Source organism: Oncorhynchus kisutch, linkage group LG4 (assembly GCF_002021735.2).
Source record: "Oncorhynchus kisutch isolate 150728-3 linkage group LG4, Okis_V2, whole genome shotgun sequence".
NCBI lineage: Eukaryota > Metazoa > Chordata > Actinopteri > Salmoniformes > Salmonidae > Oncorhynchus > Oncorhynchus kisutch.
The window spans coordinates 43,335,569-43,360,224 of record NC_034177.2 but is presented as its reverse complement, the minus strand read 5'-3'; the positions used below and the strand labels follow the sequence as shown (position 1 = coordinate 43,360,224).

Genomic DNA, 24,656 nt, shown 5'->3' with positions numbered 1-24,656 from the left:
GAGTTTCATTTTATGATTTTTTTCTTCTTCTCCCGTCACATACCAGCATAAACATAAATGAGGAACTGTAGAAATTTGAATTGAGCATGGAACACAATTTATTAACTTCAGTGCTTAGTTTATTGAAGAAAACATAAATTTCCCATACACCGCTGAGGTCTAAAGCAAAAAGAAGACATCGCCTGAAAAGAAAATATATATATATAAATGTAATGTAAAAATATATGTATTTTGCAACTTTCCCCCTGCATTATTCAAATGTAAATAATCACATTATACACGGCATTGTATTTTTTACTCTGGCACTAAAGCCAAGGAGCGTCGGAGCCAAATCTCCAGAATTCGAGTTTAACCAGAGATATTTCCGAGGAGATGGAAAACTACAAATTAATGTATTCCGCCCAATATGTACGTTGGCCATTTTGTAATCAGAGTGCCGCGCGGTAGCGCTCATTCCTTCAAAGAGTGAATGGGGATCATTTGGGCACTGGCTTAAAAAAATAACATTAGCATAAATTTCGTGAACAAGAGGTACAATATAACAAATATTTTCCAAGATGTGAGATAATTAACCTGTTCTCTGTAATATCGTACAGTTTGGAATCGTGACATTACGTACTTTCGAGGAAAATAGGAAGGTTTTTCGACTCATTCCCTGACTTCGAGAAGGGATTGCGTGACGATTAGCTTAGCACCTTTATGACGCAGCATGACAACGTGAACGCGATTTGTCAACAGTCTGCTGGGTGGGGCGTTATATGTTCCCTCATTCCTTTCGCAATTTGATTCCTATCTCCACCTTTCTCTAATATCTTTGTTTTAACATGGCGGCGCAGATGGCGGTAAATTCAGGTATGGGCTTTATTTTTCTGTTATTTCAAATAATAGAGGAGTGAGAGGTTGCTTATGGTTATTTATCAACGAATCACAATACACGTTTGTTGACGAGGTATTTTAATTGTATAAAATACAGTCTGATTACATAACGGGGAATCTGTGTCAAGTTCAGACAGTCAGGACAGGAGCGCTAGTAGTTAGCTGACTGCTATGCCATGGTCACTGTAACGTTAATAACATGCGTGGGTATGTTTCATTTAAAATTCGATGAAACAACCAAATGCATTGACATGAAGCAAACGTCCTGCCAGTTCAATACAGAGCTGATTAGCTAGTTGCCTATTGCTAGCTTCAAGAGGTCGCTCACCAGGAAACGAATGTAAAGGTATCACGTGCTAACGTATCACGTTAGTTAGTTAACGTTAGTTAGCTACTGTAGTTAACTAGGTAAATCAAATGTAAAATGCCCACACACCAGTTAGCTAACTTGCTCATAGTCTCAACAATGTGCGACTAAACTCTTGTTCACACTGCAGGCCCTAATGCTCACATCTGTTTTGGAATACTGTCTGTCCAAACAGCAAAGTTGCAAGTGACTAAATCAGATATGTGTGTGTTCAGACAGCAGTCATTTGCTGACATGGCTACTCTAGTTGGCATAGGAACGACGGGTGTGCGCATTGGTGTAGGCTGATTGGTGGTGCACGTGTTTTCTATCACTCAGAAGTTAAGGTGACAACAATGCCTGCCATGGCCATTTCCCAGTGGTTTGGAATGTTCAAAATCATAATGTAAGAAACATTTTTGAAAGCCTCAAGGATAAGATCATACAACTTTCAAAACGAGGCCCTTTTGGCTAGCCACATATGTCAACTAGATAACTGCAACGATGAACTAACTTGTTAGCTACCACATGTTCTTGTCACACTGTCGACAGAGTAGCTAGCAAGCAACATCAACAAGATATGCCCCAATAAGTTTAATGGCCATTAATCAGATTTTGTGTTTGACTTCAAACCACCTACTTCCATGTTCTTTTTGGTTGTTCAGACTGCAGGATAAAAAGCAAATTGATTTGAGTCTCTTCAAACTGCCAATGTGAACAAGGCTTATGAAATGCTCTGAACACATTGTATAGGCAAGACACTGACTGATTTGACTTTACTTGTGTCCCCCTATCAGGAGCCAGTCTGTGGGGGCCGCTGAAGGAGCTATGGGACACAGTGGAGGGTGCAGTGTGGAGGAGGCAACCAGAGAGCGTCCACCTCCTAGACCTTCAACTCAAGAAACACAAGCCCAATTTCCTCTCACTCTACAAGAACCCGGTGAGATGCTGTCAGAAGCTAGGTTTCCATCCAATTGGCAAGATTTTAATGCAAATATTCAAAAATCTGCATAAAATGAGTATGCACATTTCCCCAACAAAGATCTGTTTCCATCAAATCCCTCTCTGCGGGGTCGGAAGAAAGCGGATGTTTTCAGGGATACAGTATTTTCAACCTAACTTTAGTTTCCCCTGAAAACCGGATGTGGGGATTCCGCTCGGTTGTCTTTTTATGCTTGTTACGTTACATTACCATCAAGTTGACATGTGGATAAAAGGCTGTGTGTAATGATGTAGTGCACATAAAAATAACTTTGTGGTTAAATTCCCATGTACCGAATAACAAAAACAAAAAAAGCTTAATTGCTTTCCATCGCATTTTCAACTCTACTGATGGTTTTGATACAACGTATTTTGCATTAGAATTTGCCCACATGCTCTCTAGCCAACAGCTTGCAAATACCGTGCGGGTATAGCCTACATGATGAGATTATTATGGACAAGAGAGCAAGATGATTTTTATTTGTCAAAAGGCAGCCAAGCGTCATTGATCATGTCACCAGAATAAGACCCTCGATATTTATTGGAAAGGAGCGTAAAGCGTATCACAGTGCACTTTCACCACCCTGTGATGTTCATCATAACTTATTTAATCTGTTGCCTAATAAACTGCATGCTTTCCCGAGTCGTAGTGGGAGGACCACAACATATCATCGCGTGACTCCAAATGTACTTCTCGCGTGATGGTTATTTATATCAATATTTTCTCATAATTGTTTCCACCGCCATTTTTCGCATAGTTAATTTTACTGACACCAAGATCCCACCGTGACTAGCGTATTTAGTTTTGTCGACATTTGGAAAGTTTACCAACAAATTTGCTGTTTCCATCAGGCCTGTTGTGACATTTACTCCCATAAAAGGTTGGATGGAAACCTGGTTACAGAGACACCAATGAGTTTTACTCATCTGCAAGCCAAGCGGGGGTTGCTAAAGTTGATTTGCTTGATGTTTTTTCTTTTTGTGTTCTTTAGCCAAAGAGTGCAGAGCAGAGGGAGAAGGTGCGGAAAGCCAGCACAGAGGGCATTGCCATCCAGGGCCAGCAGGGGTCACGTCTCCTCCCAGAGCAGCTGCTTACAGAGGCCTTCATCTTGAGTGACCTCTTTGACATTGGAGAGCTGGCAGCCCTGGAGCTGCTGTTGGCAGGTAATATATACAGCGATGAGCACCTTACCAATGGAGACTGGCAGGATGTTTGTTTCTAAATATGACTTATTTTTTTCAGGTGAGAACCAGCAGCCCCACTTTCCAGGTCTGAGTCGGGGGCTGGTTGCAGTGCTGCTGTACTGGGATGGAAAGCTCTGCGTGGCCAACTCCTTGCGCTCGCTCATCCAGTCCCGCCATGGCAAGACCTTCACCTTGGAATTAAGGTACGATCAATTTCCCTGTCTACTTCCTACTTTAATATTGTTCAGACCAGTATTTTTTTGGTCTGCGCCTTGATGATTGAACAACAGATGACTATTTTCCTCCGCTCTCTGTTGATTTGGTTGTGTGTGTTCTGTCCCAGTGGGGAGCTGGTGGCCCTCACCACACGCTTCACAGATGAGCTGATGAGCCAGGGCCTGACGAGACGCCTACTGACGCTGGTGTCAGAGATCAATGTAACGCGGGAGTTTGAGCGCCTGCAGAAAGAGCGAGGCCTGGGCAACGAAAAACACAGGAAAGAGGTGAGGAAGCCCTTCTCAGAGGAATTGTATCATGTACAGAAGAGGTTTGTCTTTCTACCCTCACATGTTCACACATTGTCTTTCTCTGCCAGGTATCGGACCTCATCAAAGAGTGCCGACAGGCACTGGCAGATTGCCTGTTTGCATGGACCTGCCAATCACCTCTAGGTAAGGATGACACCCTGGCCCTTGTTGCCCACCTTGAGACGGTGACAGTGGAAGCTGATGGCTCATTGGACAGCGTGAATCTGGCTCTCGTCATGGCACTGCTGTACTGTCTGGACGTCAGCTTCCTGGAGCAAGGAACAGAAGATAGAGAAGGTTAGAATTGCCATGTATTCTGTTGCCGTGTTACCTGAACATGCTGCAACACAGCAATGTCGACCCTGAAATTGTGTAGACTACACCAAAATGGTGTGTGTGTGTGTGTGTGTAAACCAGACCTCCTCCAGGCCCTGCCCCTGCTGACAGAGAAGCAGTACGTGTCTGCAGTACACAGTCGTCTGGTGGATGGGAGGCCCTGGAAGCTGCCTGGGCTGCAGGCTGTGTGTCGGCTGGCCTGGGCCCTGGCCCTGCATGCCCTCTCCCAGCTGCCCCAGGGCTCAGCCCTGGCAGAGTTTACAGAGGCAGATGAGGCACTGGCCGACCAGGCCCTGCTAGGAGGTGTCTTCCTCTTCATGACAGAGGGCATGCTGGGATGTGAGGGCTTCACTCATGATGAATTCTACACCCGCCGCCTCCATTCCCTCATCACTGACTTCCTGGCACTCATGCCCATGAAGGTTAGCAATGCCACCAGTTTTGCTTTGTGGCTGTGCATTGGTGTGTTTGAGTATGATAGGAATTTGAATATCGCGTAGTCCTCCATTTTTCAGGGTGAAGATATTTATTTCCTTTACGCAGAAGTGTGTATGTGCAAGTTTCAAGGTGTGTGACGTCTTTCAGGTGAAGCAGCTGCGTAACCGTGCTGACGAGGACGCCAGACTGGTCCACATGTCTCTGCAGATGGGCAGTGAGCCTCCGTCCTCCCTGAGGAAAGACCTGGACCACCTCATGATCCTGGTCAGCCTTCAGTACCTCACCCTAAACACTCACTGTCACTAGTGGATTACATGGGGCTTTCTTATTGCTATATGCTGTGAAAGTGACTAGTCGTTTGCTAGCAATTTACATTGAAACATGACGCACTGGAGAGAAGGAGGGGGGGGGGGTAAAGAACAGCAAACATGACTGTTGCTTTCACAGAGTAACATTGGCTAAGCATATTTGTCTGACTTCTTTCTGTATGTTTGTAGATCGGAGAGTTCTATAGCAAGGACCCGTTTGGGCTGGAGCTGGCTCTGGAGTTTTGGTGCCACACTGAGTCCCTCCAGCACACCTCCCTCCAGGGCTCCTACCTAGGCATGGCCATGCAGAGGCCCCCACACAAACAGGTATGATCACCTTCCACATCCCCCTTCCTCCCTAGATTAAAAGGTAAGATCATTTATTCTCCAATCGGACCTTTTATAACAGCTTGTGTGCTGTGCCACAGGTGGTGCTGTCTAAATTTGTGCGTCAGATGGGGGACCTGCTGCCCCCCACCCTGTACATCCCTTACCTGCGCATGCTGAAGGGCCTGGCCAACGGCCCCCAGTGTGCCCACTACTGCTTCAGCCTGCTAAAGACCAACGGGGCCCCACACGGTAACTAAACACTCTCGCCTTCAAGGCCCTGTAGGAATCTGTAAAGATACAAAGCAATTGTCTAATGTTCTCACTAATGGAGTTCCCCAGGGCTTGGTACTAGGTCCTTTCTTGTTCACTAGCTAAAGATAAATGCAGCCTTCATTCACTGATTTTTAAGGACACCACCAGATAATACATTGGGCTCTGTTGTTTGTTTAGGGGATAACATGCAGGTGACCGGCAGCCCTGTGTCCTGGGAGCACTTCTTCCACTCCCTCATGCTGTACCACGAGAACCTGCGCCGAGACCTGCCTAATGCTGATGCCACACACTATCGCCTCCCGCCAATAAGGGGCATCACACAGAGGGAGCTGGACGGCCTGACCTCTTTCCTGCAGCTGCTCTGCACCATCATTACCTGGGTATGAAGTGGTTTGCTGAAGACTGATCTGAATAGACAATGAACACATAAAGCATGTTAAAACAAACATGGGGGGTCACACAGTCACATGGGGGTCACACAGTCATTTCAAGGGATTGAAATGAAGCTATCTTAAGTTTTTCATTTGCCAAGGTGATATCTCATTTGACACTGTTTTTCAGAGTGAGAATGCCCGCCTGGCCTTGTGTGAGCACCCCCAGTGGACCCCGGCTGTGGTGATGCTGGGGCTGCTGCAGTGCAGTGTGCAGCCGGTCCTCAAGGGGGAGCTCCTGCTCTGCCTGGCTGCCTTTGGCAAGTCTCCGGAGATAGCTGCCTCCCTCTGGCAGTCACTGGAATACACTCAGGTAAGTCCAGTGTATAGTGAGGAGGAATGAAAATCTGTAAAAACACATGTCTCGTGCATAAGTATTGATAGTGCATCTGAGGTGTTGGTATTGTCTGACCTGCCAGGATCGCTTACAAAGTGCCAAACGCTCATGTTCTGGTCATTTCTATCCAGATTCTTCAGACAGTGCGGGCCCCTGGACAGAAACAAGCTGCTGGGATTGAGGTGAGATTTTGCCTGCGTGCATTGTTTGTGTGTGGCACTGCGTACGTTGTTTGCTTGTACACATGTATCTGCTTGTACACAACCTTTCTCCTTGTCCCTCTCAGGTGGAGCTGAATGAGATTGAGTCGAGCTGTGAGGAGTATCCTCTGACCAGAGCCTTCTGTCAGCTCATCAGCACATTGGTCGAGAGCGCCCTGCCCGTCAACCTGGGGGCGGGGCTCCGTGCGCCAGGATTCCAGCCCTACCTGACCTTCCTGCGTGACGCCGTTTTCCTTCCCTTCCCCACCAGAGCCTATCGCCGTGCTGCTGAGAAGGTACGGGAATCTCTCCACAGTTGAGGTCCCTTGTTGGTGACATTAGATGGGAACTGCGTAAGACCGGTTTCTGTGGTTGAGGATCACATTTAGCTATTGAAATTCATTACAACCCATGTCAGCACTTGCTCTCAGATGGCATAGAAGTGTGTTTTGCTACTAATACTTACTTCAGGTTTGTCTCACTCTCCACCCCCTCTCTCCCATCACCTCTCCACCACATATGCCCTCTATCAGTGGGAGGTAGCGGATGCTGTTCTGGAGGTGTTCCACAAGCTGCTGAGGGACTACGAGCCCCAGCCCTCAGACTTTGTCCAGGAAACAGTGGAGCTCCAGGGGGAGCAGGTGCTGGCCCACAAGCCCCCCGGCCACAGCCTCATGTTCCACCTGCTCAACGACTCGCCCACCCTCACCCTCTGCCTCAGCCTGCTGGAGGAGGGCGTGCGTCAGCTAGACACCTACTCCCTCTTCCCTGGTCAGTACACACACCTGTTAGAACAGTTTTTCTTTTGTTTTTACACTGTTGACTTCCCTGTTAGCATTGTACAAGGAGGGGGACATTTGGGTTTAAGTTGAGACCTGATCATATTTCCAGTATTTTCTCAGGTCACATTGTTGGGTGGCTCACATTTCCAGGTATCTCGAGATTACATTTCTTTACATCCACTCATCACTATTGGTTCTGTGACTGTCCGACTTGCAGGTAAAAAGCAGCTGGAGTCTGCGGTGTTGCACTGCCTGTGTCTTCTGGATCTGGCCCTGCAGAAAGAGGTGGTGTTCATGGACCTGCTGAGGGAGAGCCAGGCCTCCCTCATCGTCTCTCCCCTGGAGCAGCTCCTGCAGGGCGTCAGCGCCCAGAGCCGCCGGGCTGACCACATCGTCAACATCGCCAGGTACTGGAACACTTATCTCACCAGGGACTACACACGAGGATACCTTGTGCTAAATCTGGGACATACGCAGAAATGTTGACTTTGAAGTTGAAGTTCATTGTCCCTGTCAAATGAAAACAATAGTCGAATTCCCTCTCTCTCTCTCGTCCCTGGCAGGTACTTGTACCACAGCAGTTCCAACCCGGAGGCGGCCTTCCAGAGTGCTAAGATCCTGCAGAGGATCGCCCGCTACCCCAACATCCAGAACAGACTGTTGGGAGACTTCACACACGACCAGACTGTGAGTGACAAGCTGATGGCTGGCTTCGTGGAGTGTCTGGACAACGAGGGGGCTGAGGAGGGACTAGAGAAAGGAGACGGTGAGTCACACTCTCCTTCTATCAACAATGTTTATCTCTGAGTGTGAAAGATGTCCAACCTGCCCATCAAAGACCGACTGCCCCTGAAAAGCACCTTCTCTATCCAATGCTAATTTTGTCACGGTTGCACAATAGCTAATTGGTGAAAGAAGTTGGCTAGCCTAGACGACTTCAAGACACAAAACTTAAACAGTCTAACCAGGTCACCTAGAAGGGTAAGTGACTAAAGGCGTCCTTATGCTACCCATCCGAAACAGTATTGAACAGTGTGTCTTATGATGACATTTTGGTCTTCGGTAAGGTTTTTTTTCGGCTGTTCGTGCACAATTTATTTATTTTTCTCTTGAGGCAAGCTGAAGTTTGGTAGCCGAAGTCTGCGCCCCTTTGTTGGTGATTGGTCAACAGTAGGGATTCTTCAATGAAGCGCTTGTTGTCATTCAATTAATGGCGATTAATGGTCTTCATGCGCAATTTTACATCGAAGTGAAAAAATTAGCAACTAAGGTCACCTCGGCAAAATGATATTTATTGAGTTAGATTAATTCGGACTATTTTGAGGAAGTGTATACTGGCTACGGCGTCTCTAGATGGACACACCGTACTATTGCCGAAAGTCTTTTGAGGGAGTATGTGCGCACACTTGTTCGGTTCACCTAGCCGAGTTTAGCTAGGCGCCAGCCAAACCGAAGAACATGGAAGGCGCTTGTCATGTGCGAACATGACAACATTTGGCTTCAGTCATGGCCGCTGCATTTGTTAATGACCAAGCCCATTCAGTCACTTTGCTCAGCACATCCGTTCAGTCACTCCAATTCACCACCTCTCCTCTCTCTCTGCCCCCCAGACTCTGAGCCAGCGAAGAAGGAAGCGAGGATCCGCCACGAGACCCAGATCCACATCCTGAACCTGCTGATCACCTCCCTGGAACTGAAGACCCCCAACCTGGCTCTCTACCTGCTGGGCTACGAGGTCAAGAAACCCATCAACTCCACCAACCTGCAGGACGCAGGTCGGTAGAAAAAAAAGTTTTTGCAACGAAAAAAATTATAATATTTAAACTAGAGTTTGTTCAGATAGTCCCTCATCGTTTCAGTTTATTTCTGTTTGGTACGACCCCGGCTTTCATGACTCCACCAGCTTACCGTTGTAAAATCTTCTCTGTGTATCAGGTGTGCTGGGGTGCCCACGGAGCTGTCTGCATGCCATCCTGAGTCTGCTGCAGAGAGGCAGTGAGAGACGCTCGGGACCCGTGCTCACCAGCCAGGCCCCACACCTGGCTGAGCTCTGTTACCAGGTGATCTACCAGCTGTGTGTGTGCTCGGACACGTCAGGACCCACCATGCGCTACCTGAGGACCAGCCAGGACTTCCTGTTCACCCACTTGCAGCACCTGCCCTTCATCCTACCAGGTGAGCTCCTCACTGGCATCTCCAATCCTGGTCTCCTCTCCTTCATCTGCACTGAATCTGAAAAACAGGATAGGTGGGAGTATTACGGCAGATGCCAACCAGGGCATTTGTACACCTACAAAGACTCAGTCATCCTTCTTAACTGAGCCGACAGAGAGGAAGGCGACTACTCGGGGTGTCACACTCTTCTCTCTAACCTGTGTCCCTCCCTCTACCCTCCCAGGTGATGAGATCTCCGCCCTGTCCCAGATGTCCTGGCTCATGAAGACAGCGGCCATCGAACTCCGAGTAACATCACTCAACCGCCAGCGCTCACACACCCAGCGCCTTCTCAACCTGCTGCTGGATGACCAGCCTCGCACTCAGCATGCAGGTAACCACTACGACACACACACACACACACACACACTGTAGAACTTGCATTCTTTGGGATGAGTTGTTGTTCATTGATGTAAATGGGGTATGAGTAAAAGTGGAAAAGCAGAAGGCATGACAGTTGATCTGTTTCTTTAATCAGCGGATGGGGAGACCGGCATGGAGGAGAGCAGATCTGTCAGTGGATTCCTGCACTTTGATACCGTCTCCAAAGGTTAGTTCTAGTTCTTCACACCAACGTATCTAACTGTGAACCATATACAATCTGTCACTATAGGCCCTTTTTGTATTGTATTGTAAGTTGCGGAAGTCAAGAGCTGGTCCTGTTTAGCTCATTGTACCGTATCATTTTATGACGTACTCATCCGCTGTCCATGTGTGACGACATCAGTGCGTAGGAAGCTCCTCAGCGTGCTGGATGCCATTAACTTCAGCCAGGATGTGCCAGAGCTGCTGCAGCTGGACTTTTTTGAGCGCACTCAGATCGAGCAGGTCATCGCCAACTGCGAGCACGTCAACGAGCACGGACACACCGTCTGCAACGTCAAGGTGGGCCAGGCTTTCAGTTTGCGTATGTAAACACAACCTTGCTTTCAATGCATTTTTGTTACTATGTCATTTTTCTAATGATGTCGTCATCTCCACAGTTACTCCATCGAGTCCTGGTAGCGGAGGTCAATGCCCTTCAGGGGATGGCAGCCATTGGACAGAGGCCACTGTTGATGGAGGTGAGTGCTGGCAGTATGATTTAGAGCAGGGAATTTTGAACTGGGGTCCGCGGTACTGCAGTGGGTTATTATTATCGTGGATACTATTTTTGTCTCTGCGTCTAGTATGAAGGAAGTCTGAGGTAGTTTCACAAGCCAATGCTAACTATCGTTAGCACAATCTATCAAATTGATTTAAAGCCCTTTTCTCACCAACAGAGACCTAGCCTAAAACACCAAAGACCAAGCAATGCAGATGTAGAAGCACAGTGGCTGGGGAGGTGGGAAGGAGGATGGGGGGGGACTAACAATAAAGAGAACTATAACATTTAAAAAACAATAGTCTATTGATTTTGATATGTTTGAGCAGAGGAACACAGGATTAGCCATGGCAAAATGCATAGGCTTTCAGGAAATTAGCTTTAAAAATGCTACATTTTCTCTCGGTTCAATGGACAAATGTATAACATTGCAGAAAATTGGTTTAACAACAGCAACATTTTCTCTATGCTGTCAAGATACCTTCCTAGCTAATATACTATGTTAGTTTACACTTCCAATAATTGGTGGGGTGGTCAAAATAATGAAACAAATCTATTCATTTGACTACTTCTATTTGCTATTATTCACAATGTGATATTAAATTTTTGCTAACATATGGTAGGGGTCACTGGACAAGAAAAAGTTTAAAACCCCTTATTCAGAGTATAGTAGTATGGTCTTTTCCTTGCAAAATGATGCTCAGGAGACTGTTCAGGAGCGTGAAGCGTTACAGAACATTAAGAAAGAAACGTTCTGACTGTTTCACCTAACTGAACAAACCCTTGATTTGTGCGCTCACTCCCCAGGAGGTGAACTCCATCCTGCAGCAGGTGGTGGAGAGGAATCGTGTGCGTCGGAGCCTGAGTGCCAAGCGCCATGCGCTGCAGTCATGGAGAGGTCTGGTGGAGACTCTGCTCACTGCCTGCCCTGCAGACCTCATCCCTGCAGACGACAGACAGATCATAATCAGGGACCTGCTGCTGGACCTGCACGACAAGGTGTGTGTTTGTGGACATGTTTAACTATACTTGTGGGGACCAGAAGAATAGTAAACGTACAAAATTTGACCAACTGGGGACATAAAGGGTTTAGGTTTAGAATTAGGTTTATGGTTAGGAGCTAGTGTTAAGGTTAGGTGTTTATGGTTAGGGGAGATAAGATTTTGAATGGGACTGAATTGTGTCCCCACAAGGTTAATTATACAAGACTGTGTGTGTGGGAGAGATTGTGTGTGAATGGCAACTCTGTAAAATGGTCTAAGTTCTCCTGTCTCTTCCAGGTGTTGTCAGAAGACTCTGCAGGAGAGCTGATGCCCATAGTAGCCGGGGCTGTGTTCACCCTCACCGCCCACCTCAGCCAATCGGTGCTGTCGGAGCAGCAGCAGGGGGCGGGGCTGGAGGGAGGCTCATCGTCGGGCTTCGCCTCCATCGCTAACTCTGCTCTGCACCTGATCCTGAGGAAGCTGCTTGACTTCATCCTCTGTACGGGTGGTGGATTCCAGCGTCTGCGTGCACACCTGTACGGCGCTCTGCTCTACTATCTGCAGATTGCCCAGAAACCTGAGGAGCCAGATACACTGCAGCAAGGTATTGTTGAGCTACAGTATTGCTGGGAAGACGCAAAAAAACTTGGGAGAATTATGGACGCAACTTTAGGACGCTATGTAGTAGTGTGTATTTTCTCTGTTCATTGTTTGCAAACCTTAGTTTAGTTTATTAATTTGACCATTTTAAAAACAAGCACACAAAACTGTAAAAAGACTTGCATGTAGATGAGTAGAATCATTGACGATTAAACACAGCAAAGTCTAGGGATTTACATTGTGGTTGTCTTGTGGCAGGTAGCCTAGTGGTTAGAGCATTGGGCAGGTTACCGAAAGGTCGCTGGTTCAAATCCCTGACCCAACAAGGTGAAAAATCTGTCTGCCCTTAAGCAAGGAACTTAACTTAGCCCCTGTAAGTCTCTCTTGATAAGAGCGTCTGCTAAATGTCAATGTAAAATGTGACAAGATGGCTCGGCAACACAGTTGTACACCGTATGGCATCGAAGGGAGATATAGATAGATATCTCAAAATCAAAGAATAAATACCTCCAATTTTTATTATTGAGGTTATATCGAAGGGGACATAATATGATCATACAGTTTCTAGTAGCAGAGAGTAGCAATCCTTTATGTCATTTAACACCGGATTTACTTAACAAATGGCACATCTCAGTCGTTGGTTTTGGTAAATCATGACATGACACAAGTGGGCCTTCCCTCTTTTGTTTTCTATTGCTCCTCTATTGTTCCTCAAGCAACGGGGGAGGCCAATGACATCACGACTTCCTTCTTTTTAAAGCTGCCTAGAGAGGCTATTGTTTTTATTGGCAGAGGCAGCTCATTCCATTCAGAGGCTCCAGTATACAAGAATGTACCTTTCCCAGCATTACTCCTGACCCTGTATAAGCAGACATTAGCAACACCTGATCTGGTGTTGTGGTTGTGTGCATCTCTAACATGGGGAAAGTAATCAGTCAGATATCTGGGCGCAGAATCCTAAATAATCCTGGACACCCTAGTCTCAACAGGCAGCCTGTTGAGTTCCTGAAAGCAGCACCTGCCTATGTGAGTATGTGGACTCGCCTTCAATACTACCCTGATCAGCTTATTCTGGGCTATCTGGAGCTCCCGCTTCAGAAGCTTAGATAAGCCCCCAACACATACAACTACTAGCGTAGTCAAAATGACATTGAATGAGGGCAGTGGCTAGCATTCTCATGGACACTTAACCATTTACCTCACACTTATAAAAGCAAGAAGATTGACCTGTGTGGTTAATGCGGGAAGAGATTTCAGACCCCAAACAAACTAAAGATGCATATCTTTGTCATCTTTCCCTCCCTCTCTCCAGCGGGGAAGTCTATGTGGGAGCGTCTGACTGCTCCTGAGGATGGTTTCTCCAAGCTGCAGAGGGAGAACCTGGCCATCATTGAGAGCTACGGCACAGCCCTCATGGAGGTGGTGTGCAGGGACGCCTGTGACGGCCATGAGATCGGCAGGGTATGAAATCCGACACACACACACACACACACACACACACTCATTAACAATCAATCCGATATGCAATACTGTATCTTGAACTCCAGCCTGCCTGTCTGACTTCCTCTGCTTCTCTCTTCTTCTCAGATGCTTGCCCTGGCCGTGCTGGACCGGATCCTGTCCATAGACCGTCAGAGCCAGTGGCTGCTGTACGTGTGTAACAGTGGTTACCTGCGTGTGTTGGTAGAGAGCCTGAGGCAAGACGATACAGCCCTGCAGACCCTGCTCAGCCCCCAGCCCCCGCTGCTCAAACCTCTCTACATCTACGAGAGCAAGATGGTGAGAAAGGGAAGGGAGCACACTAACCTTAAAGGTTACAGCATTCACTGCTCCAAAGCTTTTACATCTACGTGTGAGATAGAAAGGGTTTATATTCATACAGTCCCCCACCCTCAAAAGGGAGTGTGTGTATATACACACACACACACACACTAAATGACCCACTGTTCTTTGTTTGCCTGTTAGGCCCTGTTGACGCGAGTGGCTAAGACAGGCCAGGGGGCCGTGGAGCTGCTGCGGTGTGGTCTGGTGGGTCAGCTGGTGGAGTGTCAGGTGTTTGACATGGTGCCTGACAGTGACTCACACAGGTAAGGAGGGGATGAAGAAGTAGAGATTGAGACTGCTGGAAAGAGGGATGGAGAGAGTTAGTTTGTTCTTTGTGGTCACTCCCAAAGTAATTTTTTTCCCTTAGCCATCAAATACAGTGCATTCCGAAAGTATTCAGACCCCTTTACTTTTTCCAGGTTTTGTTACATTACAGCCTTATTCTAAAATGTATAATTGTTTTTTTCCCCCCTCAATCTACACACAATACCCCATAATGACAAAGCAAAAACAGGATTTTAGAAATGTTTGCAAATGTATAAGAAACTTATCACATTTACATAAGACGCTACAAGCTTGGCACACCTGTATTTGGGAAATTTCTCCCATTCTTCACTGCAGATCCTCTCAAGCTCTGTTCAGTTGGATGGGGAGCGTCACTTCACAGCTATTTTCAGGTCTCTCCAGAGCTCTTTGATCTGGTTTAAGTCCGGGCTCTGTTTGGGCCACTCAAGGACATCTAGAGACTTGTCCCGAAACCACTCCTGCGTTTTCTTGGCTGTGTGCTTAGGGTCGTTGTCCTGTTGGAAGGTGAACCTTCAACCCAGTCTGGGGTCCTGAGCTCTCTGGAGCAGTTTTTTTTATCACAGATCTCTCTGTACTTTGCTCCCGTTCATCTTTGTCTCGATCCTGACTAGTCTCCCAGTCCCTGCTGCTGAAAAACACCCCTACAGCATGATGCTGCCACCACCATGCTTCATCGTATGGATGGTGCCAGGTTTCCTCAAGAGTTCAATCTTGGTTTCATCAGACCAGAGAATCTTGTTTCTCATAGTCTGAGAGTCCTTTAGGTGCCTGTCATGCCGTCTGGCCACTCCACCATAAAGGCCTGATTGGTGGAGTGCTGCAGAGATGTTTGTCCTTCTGGAAGGTTCTCCCATGTTTGTCCTTCTGGTCACCTCCCAGACCAAGGCCCTTCTCCCCCGATTGCTCAGTTTGGCCGGGCATCCAGCTCTAGGAAACGTCTTAAGAAGAACTGTGTTCTTGGGGACCTTCAATGCTGCAGACATTTTTTGCTACCCTTCTCCAGATCTCTGCCTCGACACAATCCTGTCTTGGAGCTCTACGGACAATTCCTTCGACCTCATGGCTTGGTTTTTGCTCTGACATGCATTGTCAACTATGGGACCTTTTATATAGACAGTTGTGTGCCTTTCCAAATTATGTCCAATCAATTGAATTGACCACAGGTGGACTCCATTCAAGTTGTAGAAACATCTCAAAGATGATCAATGGAAACAGGATGCACCTGAGCTCAATTTTGAATCTCATCGCAAATACTTTTCCCCGTTTTTTTTTTTAAATATAAATTTGCAAACGTGTCTAAAAACAGTTTTTGCTTTGTTATTATTGGTTATTAGATTGATTTAAAAATGTAGAAGTCTAATGTAACAAAGTGAGAAAAAAAGGGAAGAGGTCTGAATACATTCCGAATGCCCTGTGTGTATCCTTATTGATTTAACTGAATCATGGTATAATGAGTTGTCATATTTTACCCGTTCCCTGTGTGTCTCTAGGGTGTTTGGTCAGAGGGACCCTTCAGGGTTCATCCCCAGCCCTCTGGACCGCTACAGACAGATCCTACTGCCTGCTCTCAGGTTGTTCCAGGTCATCCTCACGTCCACCACCACACACCACCAGCAGGGGGCAACACAGGTCCTCCAGTGGCTGATCGTCCATGCCGACACCATCCAAGGGCTGCTGCGCTGTCAGGAGCTCAGTATGGGAGCGCTGCAGGAACTCTCCCTGCTCACAGGCATCATCAGCAAGACTGCCCTGCCAGGTACACCCATCCACACCAGGGAGAGTCACAACACCTAGCTGGGGCACACCTGGGTTCGGGACTAATGTGATATTATGGTGCTGTTTTTGTGATTGTGTGTAGGAGCTCTTGAGGGACAGGACGTGAACAGTGCAGCTCTGCCGGAGTTCCAGGGTCACATTAGCAGATTTCAGGTAGATACTGGCACGATACTAACACCCTGCCTCACGCTCCTGTGTCTCTTTTCAGGACCTTCAGTCACAGCGTCAGTAGCTGGACATTTAGTCCTGATAGGTTACTCAATCCAATCAGGTATTTTGTGATGTGTAACAACATGCCTCTCCCATAGCGTCAGTGTCTGTCTCTGCTGGGCCGTCTGGCGGGTAGCGAGAGGGAGCGACTCCTGAAGCAGGCAGAGATTGCAGCCCCGGGGGACCCTGCCGAGCGACGGGAGGAGATGGAGGTGGCCATGCAACAGGTACGATAGAGGAATGGTAAAAAGAAAATCAATGTAGCCTGTTCTGGATCTGTTTGTTTCGTCTTTCCAACTCCTATTGTAACAATGACAGTGTTTTTTGTTGTTGTCCCCAGGTGTGTGCTAACATCATGGAGTACTGCCAGACCCTGCTACTGCAGAGCTCAGCCCAGGCCCAGTTCAGCATCTGTCTCTTCAGCCCCTCGGTCAACGAACCAGCCAGCCGAGACGGCCACACAGGTTAGACTCTCTTCCGCTACGCTGCGTGTCCTAATAATTTGGTGGCTGGTTATATTTGTCCTATTTCATTGGAATTGTGTTTTTTTGCTTATCCCAACCTTCCCTCTTGAGACACCTACAGCCATAGTATGTGTGTGGGATAGAAATCCTAACCTGCTTCACACCTATCTGTTCCTGGAGAGCTACCCTCCTGTAGGTTTTTGTTCCAACCCCAGTTGTAACTAACCTGATTATGTTTATAAACCAGCCAATGATACAAATCAGGTGCACTAGATGATGGTTGGAGTGACAACCTACAGGATGGTTGCTCTCCAGGACACAGGGTTGGAGTGACAACCTACAGGATGGTTGCTCTCCAGGACACAGGGTTGGAGTGACAACCTACAGGATGGTAGCTCTCCAGGACACAGGGTTGGAGAGCCTTGACTTACACATTGCGCGCGCACACACACCCACATGTTCCTCTCAATCTCCCCTGTCTGTGAATGACTAAAATCCTCTCCTGCCCTGCCTCAGACCTGGCCCTGCCATCAGCCCTGTACTCTCGTGTGCCCAGCCTGGGTCTGGTTCTCTTCCTGCTGAAGAACAGCGCTGCGGACTTCTTCCGCTTCCACCAGAGCCATAGACAAGCCCTGGGCAAGCTGCAGAGCCTGGAACAGCTGCCCCCAGAAGAGCTCAAGGAGGTAACACACACACACTCGACCTCTTGACAAGGTGATGTATAAAGTGCCTCAGCCCTAACCCATCTCTCTGTCCTGTGTGTAGCTGTGCGCGGCCCTGGTGTCTGGTACTGGTGGAGTAGAGAAGATCTCCTCTGTTCAGCGGAGCCTCTTGGCCAAGAGACGCCTGGTCCAGCTCATCAACAACAGAGCAAAGCTGCTGGCCCTCTGCTCCTGTATCCTACTATATTAAATTGAACCAGACCAGATTAAACCAGATTCTAGCCAGATTAAATTACACTTAGCTACCCCCAGACCAGACTGCTGTGCAGGAGTTAGGTAAAGGGACTGAGCTAAAGGTTTATGGTTAATCTCAGGGTGGTTTTGATTTAGAGACAGGGGTGTCAAACAAGCCCATTCAATCTGGCCCGCGGGTGGTTTGAGTTAAACAAAAAAATATATTAATTAGTTTATATATTTTTATGGGAAAATGATCTAAATTGTAATGCCTAAAACCAAATGGAAACTGTAGAAGTGCTAATGGGCCTAGATTTCTAGTCTTTTCACAAGCTAGATAGTCAGAAAGCATCACATTCCAAAAGTGAGGGATATACCATTTTTTAAAAACATTTTAAGTGTGTCCCTCCCGACCTCTGAAGACCGGATGTGACCCGTGGTAGAAAAATGTTTGACACCTGTTAAAGTATGATTGATGCAATTCCCTGAGCTGTATTCATGTAAATGGAACATTTCTTTGAAAATGCCGTCATAAGTGGTGAGCATGAGAAATGCCTTGACCTAACCACACCTCAGATGTGATTGAGACCTGCCTGTTTGTGATGTGGCGCCACCTGGAGTACTACCTGTTGTACTGCACCCCCACTGACCCCAAAGACTCCCTAATGCCTGGCGCCAGCGCCTACAGATCACGCTTGACTGACGGTGAAGCTCTAAACTGGCTCAATTAACCCTCTGGGGTGGATTGAGATTGGTCCCCTAGGGATAGCAGACATGTTTAGATTATTTTTGGGGGGGATTCTTTTGTTTTTTACCTCCCAAAATCTGAACCTTCTTTCATCTATATCATGACAAATGATGGGTAGCCTTTTTCCTGATCACATCCCTTCTTACTGGTGTGCTTCTCCTGTGTTCCCCAGACTCGTTTGGACGTGCCCTGGGCCTGTCCCGAGTCAGCCAGCAAGACCTGGAACAGGTGAGTTACTTTATCTGGACTATGCTGACAGTGGGGGAGAAACATGTTTGTAAATAATCTGTACGTATGCCCCTTGAAACGTTGCGGTCCTCCAACTGTGTCAAAGGGCGGAGCGTGACAGGGCCTCTGTCTACACCAATGGGTGATTGAGAGCACCGATTTTTTTTAGGAAAAATATGTACAGGTGACGATGCATGTATAGGAATTCGTGAGTGTGTTTTCAGCTTGAGTGGCAGACACTTTTGCAAGTCTCTCGTGTGTTAGTTCCCAGTAAGACTGACTCCTCATCTGTCGTCATCTCCAGCTGCAGAGTGACATGGGGGCAGGCTTCGGAGAGGCTCTACAGAGGAAGCTGCTGGAGGTGGAGGGGCTATACAGCCAGGTCCGCTCCCGATACACCTTCATCCAGGCCCTGGTACGCAGGATCCGAGGCCTGCTCCGCCAGCCCAAGAGCTGAGACACTCAACGGCCCATACATACAACAGACCTTTACAAAAACACACTCATGAAATGTTAAATGAAAGATTTTTTGGGCTTGATCATAGCTTTTGGTGATATGGATTTTTTTTTTTCTATTGTGAAATTAAAATACTTTTCTAAAATGTAATGATTTACCAACTAATTCTTGTTCTGTTTCCTCTTTTGTAATGGGACTCATGATCAGAGAAAGTAGGAAAGAGAACCAAAACTGTAAATGTCAAGTCATAGTGAAAGTAGGATCATATTCACAAAGCAACCAGTGACATACTTCCGTAATACTTAATCTTGTTTTATTTTCTTACAAGGTACACTTTATATAAGATGGTAAAGTGCGTAGATTCTCAAACCTTGGGGAGGGGGGAATTGGGAGATTTGAACAAACAATCTGGTTTTACATTCAGATCTTAAGACAGGATTGGTGTGCTCTTCTGCATTCTGTGAGTACGGAGAGAATGGTATTGGAGAGGTGCACTGTACAGGGGATTGGAACAGTAGAACGTGTATGAACACAGGTTATAGGCACATTAGCCTATTCCATTCAACACTTAATTCTGCAGTCCTAGATTAGTCACACTCAATTTGAATGAGGGACAACACCTTGGTGAATCTGTTAGTTGACATGGCAATTTGAGGGCTAACTTTTTTGTGCTACTTTCCTTAAACCATCATGCACATATTCTATGAATTACTTTTTAAATACATGTTTAAAAAAAAAATACATGTCTTTCCCCACCTGGTCATTGTGTTTAACTCTGATTGTGCTGCTATGTCCCTATGTAAGACAAGATCTGGGTCCTTAGTAGTCTAGTCATCCCTGTTGGTAAGCTACAAAGAACCCCACTATGTATATTATACATGTCTACAACGGGGCTGTGGGGCTAGGTCATTAAAGCTGTACAACCATTCACTCATCCTCAATGCTGCCATATGGCAGCGTGTCTGTCTTCATACTAAAGGCCTACAGGATTAGAGTAAAGGCTCTAATGACTGACAAATTGTCAATCACAGCAGTAGCAAAATGTGACTCTTTTCTACACAGTACTCTGACCAATGATGTGGTTGCTTTAGAGGTCACTGACTTGGGAGAAGTTTGTGGATTCTCCTGGATTCCAAGGTGAGGAAGGTTGGGACAGGTGCAGCAGAGTACCCATAATGCATTGCCTGGCTGGAAAGGCTATCCCTCAGCGGGTTTGGATTGAAGCCTGTTCGTTCTGGATGGGGGAGTACTTCTGCATCTTTTCCATTAGTTTATGGGTTTACAGCAATTGAAAAGTATAGAATGATCCTCTCGATTGCTATTCTGACTAATAGATCTTTCTGGGACCTTGACCCAGGTACAAGAGGAACTCTGTTAGATGGATTCTATTCTTGCCAGTAGAACATGGCTCCTGGCTACTGTGATGTGAAACTATCTGATTGGAGAAGTGAGGACTGAACTTTCCCTGTGATACTATCCTAGGACAGGACCCTTTACTTTGAACCGCTGTTCGTATGTCAGGTTTTTCGATCAAAAACACTGTTCAAACTTTACCAAAACATATTGAGAGCATTGGTTCTTTGTACATGAAAATGGAGTAACACTATATACAGTGTAGTTCTAACCAGTCCCTCTTGATTCACATCGGCAGACCCACATCTATGAAGCTGGAGGAGGTCTGTTAAGCCTGCAGGCCTCCCCAGTGAGGGCTGAGCAGGGACGGTAGAGACACCCCACTACCTAATTTGGGCCACTCTGGTCTACTTATTGCCCCCCGCTTCGTGGAGGTGGTGACACAGGGCGAGACATCTCACTGACTCATTTATTCTGGTCATGGTTGGGCGAGCGGGAGTGGACAATAAGTAGACAAGAACCAGCTGTTCCCTCTGACGTGAGCATGACAGACAGGAACCTTTAAACGGCTTGAGTAAACTATCTTATTTACTATTTTGGGCTAAGGACCTTGGGGTACTCAGAGTGCAAGATACCCCAGGTAGGTTGCCCTGAACAGGGGGAAGTAGAGACTGTTCTGAGGTCCATTTCCCCCTGCTCCGCTCTAGTGATGATTAAACTGTATTGTGTTCTTCCCATTCCAGCACAGCTCTGGTGGTGGTGGAGCCAAGCCAAGTCCTCGCTTAAGATTTGTAGAATCCACTATGAGGAGGAGAGGCAGCTTATCCAGCACTGAGTTTGCACATTTGTCTTGTGTGTGTCCATGAAGGTAGCATGGGAGTGTGTGTGTGTGTGTGTGCATACATGCACATACGTCTCTGGTGGCCCTCAGCTGTTAAATGCCACACCACACAGTTAGGTGCTGTCTGAGCTTGTCTCTTGGGTGTCCGTGGCGTTGGCAGTGGCATCGTTGGGCATCTGGGACTCTGGCACCTCCCCAGTCACAGCCACCCGGATCACCTTGAGCCAGCGCTGTTTCAGCTCTTCGCTTTCGGCCACGAAGCTGTGGACAGACTTGGACTGGGACAGACGGAAGCTGGCTGGAGGGTCGGCAGGCCGGGGGCTGTCCTCCACAGAGTAGCCCAGCAGAGGGATAGAGGACTGGGCCTTCACATCCTGAGAGAGGGGAGGAGATGGAAAAGGTAGAGATCATTTATATCTTAACTTGGGCCGGGAGTTTTCCCTGGTCAGATCAAATAGTGAGGGGGAAAAACTCCAGGAACCATTCATAACACCCCGTGCTTCAGTGGTAGAGCATGTTGCTGTGATTGACAGTATCCAGATGACGTGGCTGACCTGTGGGGCTCCGTAGAGGTAGAGAACCAATGCCTCCTTCTCTGGGATGACGCACCACACCTTCCCCCAGGGCTTGTTCTTCTCACAGTGCTGCAGGAAGCCACAAATGATACTGCTTCCGGAGAACTGAGCCGCCTCGATCTGGGGACAGGGAAATGCAGTTTAGACACAGAAGATATGGGGTGGCAGGTAGCCTAGTGGTTAGAGCATTGGACTAGTAACCGAAAGGTTGCAAGATCAAATCCCCGAGCTGACAAGGTACAAAACTGTTGTTCTGCCCCTGAACAAGGCAGTTAACCCACTGTTCCTAGGCCGTTATTGAAAATAAGAATTTGTTCTTAACTGACTTGCCTAGTTAAATAAAGGTAAAATAAAATATGCAGACGCATGTCTTTCTCTTTTCCCCTTACCTCCAGAATGCCCTTCTTCTTGCCCTCGGCCTTCTCCTCTCCAGTCAGGATGGAGTAGCAGTCCTTACACACCTTGTTAATCTTGTTGCTGTCGTACTCCAGGGCCACTTTATTGTCTGAGCACTTCCAACACACAACCTGATACAGGGACAGAAGAAACATCAGTCTAATCCGGAATGAACGACAGCCAGCCGTCAAATGGGTTGAGTATAGCATTTAGTATAAGCACGTTATAATGGGTGCTGAGGGAGAGAGAGAAGGGGGTCAAACGGACACTTCTCACTCACATATCCGCAGGCGCGACAGTGGTGTCTCCGTCGTGTCAACGCATTGAAGGGCTCTTTACACTTCATACACATTGTCACCTCCTTGTCCCGAATCCAGCGAGGAGCACGTTTCCCCAGCTCTGCCGTCTAGATTACAATACATACAAACACATGTAGCTCAGACACGAGAATGTCATTGGTACAGATACAGGACCTAGTGATAGAGGAGTAAGAGGTCAGAGGTCATGTTCATTGTGGTGGCACTCACTGACACTTCCTCCACGTCTTTGGAGGCGGACTTGAACGTCTCGTTCTTCTGATGGAAGATCTCAATGGTTTCCTGGAAAGCCTGCAGGCCACACAGACAGAGACAGGTCAGTAATACACGCCCAAATGTACTGAACATACAGAAAATATAACTACAAGATAGTGGAAACCAATAAGAATGTGATTATGTACCTTTATCCAGTTGTCCTTGTCTTGTTCGGAGCTGAAAAATACAATGAAAAACCAACAACAGTAGTGAGCCATTTTGTCAGTTGTGGGATTGTGGTGTAACTGTTATGTAGTGAGCTGTGGTTTGGGGTAACCACAATGACTCCAATCTATAGAATGTTATGTTACACTACTGTTTATCATGAGCTGTAGTAGTGCACTTATCATACACTAAGCCCCCATAGGGTTTGCATAGAATTTGGGTGGTACAGTTATCCATATTGTTAGCAATAGGCCGTGGGACTGTAGTATACAGTTAACAGCTATTTTGAGAATCATGGCTGTAAAGAGTTTTCATACAAATGGCCATAGGGTGGAGTAGAACACTTATCTTGAGAACAATAGCAGTTATCCATTAATGGCTCTGTAGGGTGTATTATGGGGTGGATTGAGATCTTGCCTGGCTTGCAGCTCCAGAGTCCTCTCCTTGCCAGATACCTGGAAGGTGTGAGGGTAGTCTTCGTTGATGGTCTCCAGCACCTTCATGCCCTCGATCCCGATGCGGGTGCGCACCGTGTACTTGGCCCCTCCCAGGCTGAATTTGGGCACGCAGTACAACAGCATGTTGTTGAACTGAGGGGGAAACAAAGAAACACCTGTGATTAATGCTTGTTTTGCTAATATATTGCCTCAGACTTGGCTGAGATTACGGATACAGTGAAATGTGTGTATGTGTATGTTTGTGTGAGTTTCTCACCAGGAAGAGGTATCTCTCCATAGCCGAGGTGTTCCTGGCAGCCAGCTTCAGGATGTGTCCCTCCTTGATGAACTCATTGGAGGCGTTGACGATGTCCTCCTCCTCCCCCAGCATCTCATAGATCTCCAGCAGCTTCTTCAGATTATCCTGAGAAGGGAAGGGGTTCAAGCACTAGCCAAAAAAAGTGTCTCAGAGTAGGAGTGTTGATCTAGTATCAGGTCCCCCCCCCCCGTCCATATAGTCTTATTCATTCAAATCTTAAAGGAAAAACTGATCCCAGATCAGCACTCCTACTCTGACAAGCTTTTTGAATACGGGTCCTATTTTATTTCAGATTATAAGAGTGGTCTGCTATCAGTGGGATTGTACTTACAGATTTTCGAATGGCACTGTTGGAGTGTGTGGCTGCCATGGCGATGATGTCCAATGACTCTGAGAAACAAGGGATGATTCATTTTGACCTTTCTAATAAAAAAAAATCTACAATTGTGAACAACAGATTTGTTCATTTTCAATGGGCATTGGACAATTTGAATATCTTCAGTTTTTAATGTGAAGTAAATTATACATGATTATAATGACAAGAAGTCTGTCGAAATGAGTTACATGTAATCCTGCTCTACTGTGTTATATTATAAATAGTAAAAGCCCTCCTGTGAATTTCCAGTGTTGTACTCACTCTCTGCATCTCGGCGGTCGGGGTCGTCCTGAGGCAGTTTCTTCAGGTAGTCTTTGAGCAGCATCTCGTAGCGGGGAACTCTCTGTACCGGCTCCAACATGTGGTGTTGGAGCGTCAGACTGCCACATGCCTCCTGGCTCTGACAAACACACAGCAAAACAGTCCATTGTCACTTCAAGGTTGAAGGCTTAAAAGTAAAGTCACACATTGATTGAGGCTTA

General features: G+C 46.9%; 2 protein-coding genes across 10 annotated transcripts in view; one reads left to right on the top strand and one right to left on the bottom strand.

The window, feature by feature from the left end:
- The first annotated feature begins 445 nt into the window (after positions 1-445).
- nup205 (nucleoporin 205) lies at positions 446-19,900 on the top strand. The gene is made up of 37 exons (XM_020481058.2): positions 446-852; positions 2,020-2,162; positions 3,196-3,367; positions 3,447-3,591; positions 3,732-3,891; positions 3,984-4,212; positions 4,333-4,673; positions 4,837-4,953; positions 5,187-5,324; positions 5,426-5,576; positions 5,778-5,980; positions 6,162-6,344; positions 6,500-6,550; positions 6,655-6,864; positions 7,102-7,339; positions 7,568-7,757; positions 7,914-8,116; positions 8,961-9,125; positions 9,286-9,525; positions 9,749-9,898; positions 10,043-10,114; positions 10,292-10,449; positions 10,548-10,628; positions 11,456-11,647; positions 11,929-12,235; positions 13,544-13,692; positions 13,819-14,010; positions 14,197-14,318; positions 15,852-16,117; positions 16,220-16,290; positions 16,446-16,574; positions 16,688-16,811; positions 17,328-17,494; positions 17,577-17,706; positions 18,284-18,412; positions 18,628-18,683; positions 18,988-19,900. Exons 1-37 carry the CDS (start codon positions 825-827, stop codon positions 19,138-19,140), a joined length of 5,955 nt encoding a protein of 1,984 aa, XP_020336647.1. The 5' UTR covers positions 446-824; the 3' UTR covers positions 19,141-19,900.
- Positions 16,805-24,656, bottom strand: part of fgd4a (FYVE, RhoGEF and PH domain containing 4a) — a 107,493-nt gene continuing 99,641 nt past the window's right edge. For 8 of the 9 annotated variants that reach the window (XM_020481059.2, XM_020481063.2, XM_020481060.2 and 5 more), the window contains 10 exons: positions 24,436-24,574; positions 24,130-24,188; positions 23,757-23,903; positions 23,460-23,632; positions 23,024-23,054; positions 22,833-22,913; positions 22,586-22,711; positions 22,299-22,436; positions 21,889-22,029; positions 19,437-21,708 (listed from right to left, as the gene is read on the bottom strand). In XM_020481059.2, coding sequence (XP_020336648.1) covers positions 21,448-21,708; positions 21,889-22,029; positions 22,299-22,436; positions 22,586-22,711; positions 22,833-22,913; positions 23,024-23,054; positions 23,460-23,632; positions 23,757-23,903; positions 24,130-24,188; positions 24,436-24,574 — 1,296 coding nt within the window. In that variant the 3' untranslated portion in view covers positions 19,437-21,447. Of the gene's footprint in view, positions 16,828-19,436; positions 21,709-21,888; positions 22,030-22,298; positions 22,437-22,585; positions 22,712-22,832; positions 22,914-23,023; positions 23,055-23,459; positions 23,633-23,756; positions 23,904-24,129; positions 24,189-24,435; positions 24,575-24,656 lie in introns of those variants that run through there. The other variant, XM_031822997.1, reaches the window with a different exon arrangement.

What these genes read in the sequence shown, in the direction of transcription:
- nup205 (XM_020481058.2), top strand. Translation starts at nt 825, where the DNA reads ATGGCGGCGCAGATGGCGGTAAATTCAG. An exon ending in GCCAGATACACTGCAGCAAG is followed by an intron (nt 12,236 to 13,543) that starts GTATTGTTGAGC and finishes CCCTCTCTCCAG; the next exon opens with CGGGGAAGTCTATGTGGGAG. An exon ending in ACGGCCATGAGATCGGCAGG is followed by an intron (nt 13,693 to 13,818) that starts GTATGAAATCCG and finishes TCTTCTTCTCAG; the next exon opens with ATGCTTGCCCTGGCCGTGCT.